At 45.0% G+C, this 10170-nt stretch overlaps 1 protein-coding gene across 1 annotated transcript in view; it reads right to left on the bottom strand.

Annotated features, from left to right (window-relative positions):
• The window catches only part of SALL2 (spalt-like transcription factor 2), a 13410-nt gene extending 5110 nt beyond the window's left edge, over positions 1-8300 (bottom strand). Inside the window, 1 exon segment of the mRNA XM_015569565.1 lies at positions 8052-8300. Coding sequence (XP_015425051.1) covers positions 8052-8124 — 73 coding nt within the window. The 5' untranslated portion in view covers positions 8125-8300.
• Positions 8301-10170: the final 1870 nt, after the last annotated feature.

Raw genomic sequence — 10170 nt, 5'->3', positions numbered from 1 at the left:
CGGTGCCGGTGCGGAGGTGGGAGGAGCAGAAGCCAGAAAGCTGGGAGAGGGGAGATGGGGGTGGGGCTGCTGGCGAGGAGAGTTAGTGAGGGGGAACTGCTGGGGAGGGCGGCGGGAGCGGGAAGAGGAGCGAGCTGGGGCGGAGGTGGGTGTGCGGGGGCGGGAACCTGGAGCTTAGGAGGGTTTCCGGAGGCTCAGTGACAGGTGCTGTGGGTCACGGTGGGGGTTCACCTTTTCTTGCCCTCTGCCAGCTCACCCCATCTCCAGATGCCTTTGCCCAGGCCTGTCCCCTCCCCCCAGCAAGCTCAAGGGGGCACAGTGGGAAACACAACCCTGTTCAACAGAGCAAAGCGAGAGGCTTCTCCTGTTTTTCTTTGCATAAAAGATCCGCTGAGCCTGGAAATCGTAGACTCCAGAGAGGGTGGTCTGATCGCCTCAGAGGAGCCCCAGAAGCCAGAGCGCAGGGAGAACCCAAAACATTCATCCATCAACACACACCCCAAAATTCCCCAAGGGTGATCCTGTCTTCCTCACCTGAATTACCACCCTCCCCTCCCCTCCCTCCACAAAAGAAGTTTCTCAGGGTGGGAGGCTGCAAGGTAGAATTTCCAGGAAAGGCATTTCAGGACTCCTCTTTTCCAACCACCCTGCCCCGCCTCCTCCGGAATAATAGCTGAGTGCAAGTTACTCCACAGATCAGCTGCTCCACACGTAAATTACAAAGTTCATGCTTATTTAAGGAGCCATCTCCTAAACGAGCCATCTTCTCAGCTCTTCCTTCATTGTCCTCTTGCAACACACTGTCACTATTAAGGACGGGAAGGCTTGGGGGGGATGCTGGCCCACCTAGCTCTAACTTTGGGGGAGGGGAGCTCGTCCTGAAACAATGGGAAAAATGCAGCTGGGGCTGCCTGGCAGCCTCTGGATTTAAAGCCCCTTTCAGCTTCAACCTGGTTTGAATGCCTAGAAATTGCTCGGGGCAACAGGCCTCCTAGCCTCCTATTCTGAGAGAGGTATGCAGGGATAAGATGCCTCCCAGATCGGATACTCTTCGTTCCCTTCCTACCTTGAGATGGATTTCCCACTTCCTAAAAGAATTTATCTCACTAACAGGAGGTGACCACAAGTTCTTAGTTTTGTGGTTTGCCTGAGCAACAGTAAACCCATGTTGTTCTAGTCCCAGTTCTATTCTTGCCTGACAGGTAAGTTAAGGCACGGTGATCAGTCATACCACACTATGCCACTATTTCCCTTTTTGTAAAGTGGGAATATTGTAGCTGTGCTGTCTTCCTCAGAGAAGTATTGTGGGGACAAAAACTTGAGAAGCTCTTAGTATGTACATATGGAACTTTAAATTTTCGGGGGAGTGCCAGATATTATGGATTAGAGAATTTACATTGTCAGTGGCAAAACAAAATAAACGGAAATACACTGAAATTTGTCATTTTTCTTATTAATCTTAGTAATTTCTGAAATAAAATGTTGGCTAATATCATTGGCATATGTCAAGGGTAGGGAATCTTTTTTGGAAGGAGCTGAAACAACCTAATAGTAAAATCATTTAACCTTTGAACAAAATTTTGCTATCTTTTATTTTTTTAATATATTTTTATTGACTTCAGAGAGGAGAGAGAGATAGAAACGTCAATGAAGAGAGCATCATTGATTGGCTACCTCCTGCACTCCCCCTACTGGGAATGGAGCCCACAACCTGGGCATGTGCCACAACAGGGAATGGAACCATGACCTCCTGATTCATCAGTAGACAACCCAACCACTGGGCCACACCGACGGGGTGAAATTTTGCTATCTTTTTTCACTGAAAACATTTTACTGAGTTATATCTTGAAACTTCAGATAATTCATAAGAATCATAACATAGTAAACGATGGCTCTGTAACAGATGAGCTAAGTGCTCCCAGGGCTGACCCTTACAATGAGGAAATGGGAGGGTCTGTTCCAATTTGGCAAGTCACAGGTTAGTGCTATGTTATTTTTACACATCAGGACATTTAAGCTTGGAGGGATTAAGTGACTTTTCCAAGTCCACACAGTAAATCAGTGAAGGAAGCATTCAGAATTTTGACTCCTGTCCAGTGCTTTCTGAAGCACACCAACATTGTGTGGCTTCCCTAATGCTAAAGAAAGGGCCCTGTGTGGCACCTACCTGCCATTTGCTCTCTAGCCTCAGGAAGGGCAGGGAATCAGATGGAAGCTTTCTACTGAGCATTTGTTAATTAGCATTGAACATTTGATATCAAGTTGCTGTTTTGTCAAGTCTTCCTACAAGAAAAGAAATCCTTTTCTTTTCATCTTCTCCTGGGAAACACTGTCCCCTTTCTTGGGTTTAATGAAACTTGCTTTCTGAAGCGTAATTTGACCTGCACACTTCTTTAAGGTAAATTTAGTCCCTGGTGAAAGGTGACAGATCAACAGCCACCTGTAAGAGGAACCCTCTACCTCTCAGCACTTTGCACTCACTGCCTGTCTTGAAAAGGGGGGCATGATTTTTTAGGCAGACACAAATGAAGTCATAAACACTGGCTGGAATAAACTAAGCTGGTAATGGTGTAGTAGATAGCAGATAAGGTCAGGTAAGCTATTCTGGGTCACATGCAAAATCTGGGATGGATGAAGGCCTAAGACCTGGACATGGCTGTTTAAATTTATAAAGAGCTTAAATGATGAGGAAAAGGGAAAACCAGGTGACTCTCTAAACCAGGTGGGCCATCCAACGGCTGCTTTAGGCTAGGGAGAGAATGGCAGGGGAGAACAAAGAGGAAAACAGGTGGGTAATGTGCAGCAAGGTGGTGTGTTGCACATGGTTCTCAAACTTTGCTGCCTCTTAGAATTACTGGGAGAGCTCTTAAAAATCCCGATGTTCAGGCCACACCGCAGACCAAGTAATTCAGAATCCTTGAGGGTGGAATCCAGGCATCAGTATGTTTGCAAAGTTCCTCAGGTGATTTTACCGTCCACACCAAGGATGAGAACCACAGTACCTATCAGAGTACTGCCCTCCCATCAACCCTTCTACTTTGCTCCTCACAAATCTTATCTGTGCCCAATCTGGCCAAAATGTGGACATAGGCAAAATGAGCTGCTCACTGCTAAATCTTCCTGACAGGCACCCTCTCTATTCTGCCCACAGCCAGACGTTAGTTCTCATGCATTCTACTTCCGTGAAGAAAACTTGATGATTTAAGCCTGACTGAATTTAGCCACTGTATTGCCTTTCCCAATGTGCCTCTTGAACCACATTTCTAACTGTAAGATGAAAGGCTTTGTTCTACAAAGAGTTTGAGAATTTTCCAGCCATTAAGGAAACAAAACACCTGCCTACTTACTATAAACATTGGACCAACACTAATTGGCAGGGTCCATAATTATGAAGTGATTCTGTAACTGCTGTTATAGACTATTTCTAAGGCATAATGTCCCATCTTCTCTTTCTCACTCTTCTCTCCTAAATACACACAGATACTCCTTTGTCACCCACACCTACTAATGCACCCAGGTCCTGTGCAACACGGTGGGTAATTATGCAGGCACAATGCTTTGTATATCTGGTGCGAAGTGAGAAAAGTATGTTTGTTTCCAGAATAGGAATATCTTAGGTCAAACATAAAAAAGTATTTTAAATGGATATTTTTCTGACATCAAAAGACTCGGAATTCATGGCACGTTGGAGCTGAAAGGGACTTGAGAGGTCTGACCCCTTCTTTGAACTCAGTCATTGAGAGTCCCAGCTCAGAATCTAACATACCTGAGTTAAAGTCTCAATTCCAGCACTTTGTAATGTTTGTGACCTTGGGAAATATTCTTAATCTATCTCAGGCTTGGGATTCTCTTCTTTAAGGTGGAGGTACAGCCATAAAAAGGAATGAAATTCTGACACATGCTACAAAATGGTTGAGCCTTGAAAACATGTTAAATGAATTAGACCAGACACAAAAGGAGAAATATTATATGCTTCCGTTATACGAGGTACCTGGAATTGGTAAATTCATAGAGACTGAGAGTAGAATAGTGGTTGCCAGGGATGGGAGGGGTGGGGGTAGGGGAGGGTGCGCAGGGGGAGGGGAAAAGAGGGAAAGGGGGCATTAGTGTTTAATGAGTATAGTATTTTACCACACACAAAAATTTTTTAATGGAGGTAATAATAGTGTAGTTGGGAGGAATAAACAAAAAATACATTCAGGATTTAGCATAGTGCCTGACAAATAGTAAACGTTCCACAAATATTATTGATGAGTGTCATTAATTACAGGCCAAAAGGTGAAGCCCTGGGAGCAGGGATTGCCCCAGGTCACATAGCTTCAAAGTCCAGGCTGGACTGAAAACCAGGCTTTCTGCTTCCTTCTCCGTTCTCTGCCACATCGTGCCTTTCTATCCACTCAGAAATGCTCTCTTTTTGACCCAAGGGTACCTAGGGCTGAAAGGCTTAGTGCTTAGCCTGAGGGACAATGCTTTCTGCTTCCAGATATAAAGAGAACAGAGCCCTTAAAACTCTAATTTTGCTTTCTTCCCCTTTTGCTGCTCTTGATGTCAGCCAGCTTCCATTTCTCCCTCTAGATCTGTTTGGCTGTTGTCCTGGTTTCTCCTTCTCACTAAATATCTGGGTTTCTGGTTGTTTCCTTTATTTCCCAGATGTACTAGTTTACATTTTCCCTACTCACGTCCCTTATGTACTCTCATCCAGATTTCTAGACTCTGTAGGGGAGATATTTTTTCTCTCTCTCCAGAGTTTTAAAGTAAATAGACTGTTTCCTTCTCATCACTTATGTGCAATAACTATTCTGTTAGGTTTTGGTGTTCTGGTCAAAGAAGCTGAACAAAAAAAATGGCTGGATAACAGGTTTTACAGACTGTTTCTTGGTGACGTCTTAGGTCACTGCAGAGATGCGGCTTTTAAAATGTGCACCAAAGGCTCAGCATTTGCTTGTCACATAGAGTCAACATTGCTTGAAAGAAGGCAAAGACTCCCGAAAACCTCCGAGGCACCCTAGCCTACTAAATAAATGTCTGCTGATGCTCATGATAACAACCATAGTTTCACAGGTACAGCAAGGGACACACATAAGAGGCCCCAAATAAGAAACTTCCCTACCTGCTCTAGCCAGTTTGGCTCAGTGAATAGAGCGTTGGCATGCGGACTGAAGGGTTCCAGGTTCGATTCCGATTAAGGGCCCAGGTTGTGGGCTTGATCCCCGGTAGGGGGGTACAGGAGGCAGCCAATCAATGATTCTCTCTTACCATTGATGTTTCCGTCTCTCTCCCCTTTCCCTTCCTCTCTGAAATCAATAAAAATATATTTTAAAAAAAGAAAGAAAAAGAAACTTCCCTACCTAATTGTTGGGGCATTCAGAACAAGAAAATGTCTCAAAGGTAAAAGGAAAAGCCAGGAGCCTGAAGATCACATAAGCAAACAGAAACCCTATCAGTGGAAAAGGAGGAAATGAGAAATCTACATACTCATAAGAGCAGGAAGGAATTTTAGAGTTCATCAAACATAGCTCCCACATCTTAGCAGATGAGACCCAGTAACCCTCCAGGTCATGTAAGTAACCCAGGATCTTTCGCTTTCAGGAGAATGCTGATCAGAAAACCCTTATGCTTTTCTTTTTTTTTTTTTCATTACTTCTTTTTTTTTTAAAAAAATATATTTTTATTGACTTTTTACAGAGAGGACGGGAGAGAATAGAGAGTCCCCGCAACCCAGGTACATGCCCTTGACCGGAATTGAACCTGGGACCTCTCAGTCCGCAAGCCGACGCTCTATCCACTGAGCCAAACCGGTTTTGGCCCCTTATGCTTTTCTTAAGGCAGATCTTAGGAGGTAACTACGGTTACTACTACTTTGCCGCTCTTGACATTTATGTTTCTCATTTTTCATGGCTCAAGGCAATATTTCAACTGAAATTTGTTGCTGACCTGGGTTGAAGTCTATACTGTTTCCATGGGGATGGCTTTGGAGCAGCATCTTTATGTCCCCCCCCCCCCCCCCCCCCGCCAGGATTCACAGTCCCAAGTGGGAGCTACAGCTCAAGGAGCTTGAGAAGCCACTCAGGGCAGTTGCTGAAGGTTCCTCGGGGTCCCTCACAGATTTTTGCTCAGCTGTGGAATGAGAATGGGTGAGCAGACTTGGGAAAAGAGAAAGGAAGCCTCCTGGGCTGGGGGAGATTAAGCACTGTTCCAACGTCAAGCCAGCAGGGGAGCGGGACTGTGAGGCAACTCTGAGGGTCTGAGGGAAGTTTCCTGTAGCGCAGGAGGAGGAAACATCCGGCCTGCAGAGGCATTAAGAAGGGCTAATGTGTCCCAGGAGGGAACAGATGTCACCACCATGAGCCTCTAAATATGGGCACAGTGGGATCCCAGCAAAGCAGTGACTCTGAGGAGGAGGTGTTCTACCCGCAACACAGGATGTCTGTTAAGGTCAGGCCATCACACCTGGAGCACTGATGTGCCTGACCTCCAGTCATATTTTTACAACAGGTGGAAAACCAAATGCATGGGTTAGTTTTGGTCACTTCAAACACATTCTCCTAGAGCTTTCCATGGCACCCCTCTCATAAAGAAATGTTGAAATCTGCCAAGAGATTCCTGAGTTTTGGTCATATTTCAGCACTTCGGGAATTGCCACTGTCCTAACGTATAATGATAATAACAATACTTGCGTGCATTAAGTACTTATTTATGCTAGTAATTTTTCCAAGTGCTGTACATACATATATTAACTCATTTCGAGTCTCCCAATAACCTAATGAGGTAGCTAGTGTATTCATCCCTATTTTACTGATGAGGAAACAGGTATAGGGAGGTAAAGTAAACAACGAAGATTGCTCAGCTAACCAAGTGGTGGAGCCAGGATTTGAATCCTAAGAGTCTGGCTTCAGAATCCTTGTGCCTAAGCCTGCACGACATTGTTGGGTGAATTAACTATTTGCTAAACAAATAGTTTATCCCTGAGTCATGACTGTCACAGTGAGAACACATATAGCCATACCACTGACCAGTATGTCCAACCCTTGCTTGATCCTAAGAATTACCTGGACATTTGCAAAGATCTAGATGCCTGGACTCTAGCTTAGACCTACCCATCGAGCAAGTTTGGAAACCCTGATTTAGTGGTGTGAGCACCACCAGCCCCGAGCCTCAGGAAACCTGGGTTTTCATCCGGATTATGCCTCTGTTTCTGAGACTTTGGACAATATCACTTCTCAGTACCCTATTGCTCTATTGTCTGCCTCTTCTTGGAATGCTATAAGAATATATGAAATCTACCCCAACCCCTATAAAGAAACTCTATTACTTAAAAAACAGATGATAATATCCTTACAAAGTGTTATGCATGTATTAACAGGTATATTAACGCATACTCTTTTTTCTTAGCTTGGCCTACCTTGAAGCCCAAACCTAAGCACCTCATCCAGACCTCCCCTCCAGCCTCTATCCCAGGTGACACGGATACCCATCCCAAACCAGGCTTCATCTGACCGACATTAGCTATCTCCCTCTGGGAGCGCTGATCCGCTCTCTGCTCAGCTCAACAATGAGAAACTTTTTTCTCTTCTCCCTCAGGGGAATCTCCGCATTTATCCAATTCATTCTCTTGCAACCCAACTCTCCAGAAAGAAAAGGGGGGAGAAAATCCCACCCCTAAGAGACAGTCTTCAGGTCTGAGGATGTTACTTAGCAACGGCACAAAGACCAGTGAGCAAAGGGGGACCTGGGGAGAAAACTCTTGGGTGGGGAGACAGAGCCAGTTTGAAAACTCCATTTCATCCAGAGAAAAACAACAAGGAAAACACAAACAGAATCATTCCTGAGAAAAGCCAAATGGGGCTTCTCCCCACCACAGGTCATCTCTTTAGTCCCTGCCTGTATCTCAACTCCTTCAGTCCCCCCCTCCTGCCCCCTCCAGTCCTCTCCCTCGGTGACTATGTCCTCCCCCTGGTTTAGCCCATGGCCCGGGGCCCTCCCCTTGCCCTGGCCTGACCCACACAGGCTTGCACTCAGAGCTCCCCCCTCCTCCCTCCCCAGGCACCCACCGTTGTCAGACGCGCTGGGACCTTCGCAGTCCGAGATTAACTGTTGGGGCTTCCGCTGCTTTCGCCTAGACATTCCCGGGTAGAGAGAGGTGGGAGAAGGAGGGGTGACGCTCACTTAGTCTTAACCAGGGTGACCTGGTCTGGTCTCTCCCTTGGGTCTGAAGCCAACTGATGCCTCTCCCTCAGTCAAATCACTGTGAAGCAGAGATGTTCTCTCTTCCCAGAGATAGACAAACTCTCTCTCTCTCTCTCTCTCTCTCTCTCTGATTCACTGTCCCTGACTCTCTCTCTCTCTTTCTCTCTCAATCTCTACAAGTCTTTAAAGGGGAGACGCCCCCTTTTTTTCCCCTTCAGCTTCTTCCCTACGCTTCTGCAGCTCCCATTGTAAAAGCAAAAATCCTAATCTTTCCGCACACTCTTTTCTTTTGTGCTGCAGAGGGAAGGATTTAACCCTCTCCTCCCTGCTGGGGCCCTGGGCCGCTCCCCGTGCTGTCTGTTCATAAATACCCACCACTTGTTTTTCTAACTCTTCTTCTAAGATATTCACAGTGCTTTTGATCCTTTCATGATTCTATACCACCTTGTTTGATGATGTGACTGCCTCTGGGCTATAGTTTGAAATAAGAACTTTCTGGTATATTCTTATAATGAGGCCAAGAAGTCAGCTATCTCTAGTTGAAAATGAGTGTACAAAAACTTGGCAAAAAAAGAGAGTAAAGATGAACAGTCAGTATAACAACTTCATGTATGTAGAGCTCTTTATAATTTATAGAATATTCTCATGTACATGCCATTTTTTAAAAATATTACAACTCAGACATTAGCATGGCATGTTTTACCACTCCCATTTATGATGATCCTATTTATAGATGAACCAAAAGGCTCAGTGAGGTTAAGTAATCTATTCAAGATTGCACAGCTATGATGTAGCAGAGATGGGCCTGGAAGCCAGGTGCACCTGACAGTCAGGCTAGCATTCACCCCCCCGCCCCCATAATATTGTTAAAGGTACGCTATGTCAACAGACTCTTGGCATGAAAAGAAAAGGGCTTGATGCCCAGCTGTGGAGTTCAGCAGTTAAGCATCGAGCCAGGAACCAAGAGGCCACTGGTTCGATTCCCGGTCAGGGCAATCAGGGCACATGCCTGGGTTCCGGGCTTGATCCCCTGTGGCGGGGAGGGGTGTGCAGGAGGCAGTCAATTGATGATGTTCCTCTCTCATCTCTCTATCCCTCTCCCTTCCACTCTCTCTAAAAAAAAAAAATCAAGGGAATATATTTTTTAAAAAGTGATCGATTTTAAGGAATCTCATTTAAAATAACAACCAGGGTCAGTAGCTTTTCTGTCTCTCCCATTCCTTGTCCAGCTTCTAGGTTTGAGGGTAGGCTCCCTCTGAGAAGATGATGTAGATGGATGGAAGCAGTGAGGGGGTACTTTGAGCTCAATATAGAAGGAACTTTCTAACAGTGTCACAGATTATCCAGTGAATTTGTGAGCTCCCTGTAATCAGTTCTCACAGTGCTCACTTCAGCAGCACATATACTAAAACTGGAACAATACAGAGAAGATTAGCATGGCCCCTGTGCAAGGATGATGTGAAAATTCATGAAGCGTTCCATATTTAAAAAAAATAATAATACGTTCTCACAGAGGCTGAAGACAATTGTCAAGGATTCTATGGGAAGAATGTCCTTTTGGATATGAAGTTTGACCTTTAAGAACATCCGCCATCTCTAAAACACATCACTTGGTCACTAACCAGGTCTCTTCTGCTCAGCTGGTACACTTAAAGGTGATTTGTTGTTGTTGTTATTCTTTAACTTGTGGCCATGCTATTCCTACCTGAATGTGAGTAATACTGTGCTATTGGGCACAGCATGTCTAGATATGCCCTACGTTCTAGCTACAATGTCTAGATCTTTTTCTTTTGACCTTATTTACCCTTTGCTCTTCTGGCTGAGATGAGGAGCATCTGAAACACCACGATCACTTACCAAAGTGGGAATTACTTTCTCTTTGAAGTTTAATGATGTAAATCTCTGATGGCTACATCTTCAGAGAAAAGCACAGGATAGCTCACTCACAGTGTTGGGTGCAAACTTGAGGTTTCTTTCATTTCT

Source organism: Myotis davidii, unplaced genomic scaffold (genome assembly GCF_000327345.1).
Source record: "Myotis davidii unplaced genomic scaffold, ASM32734v1 scaffold666, whole genome shotgun sequence".
NCBI classification, from domain to species: domain Eukaryota; kingdom Metazoa; phylum Chordata; class Mammalia; order Chiroptera; family Vespertilionidae; genus Myotis; species Myotis davidii.
The sequence above is the reverse complement of the archived record's forward strand: the minus strand, read 5'-3'. Positions and strand labels throughout refer to the sequence as shown.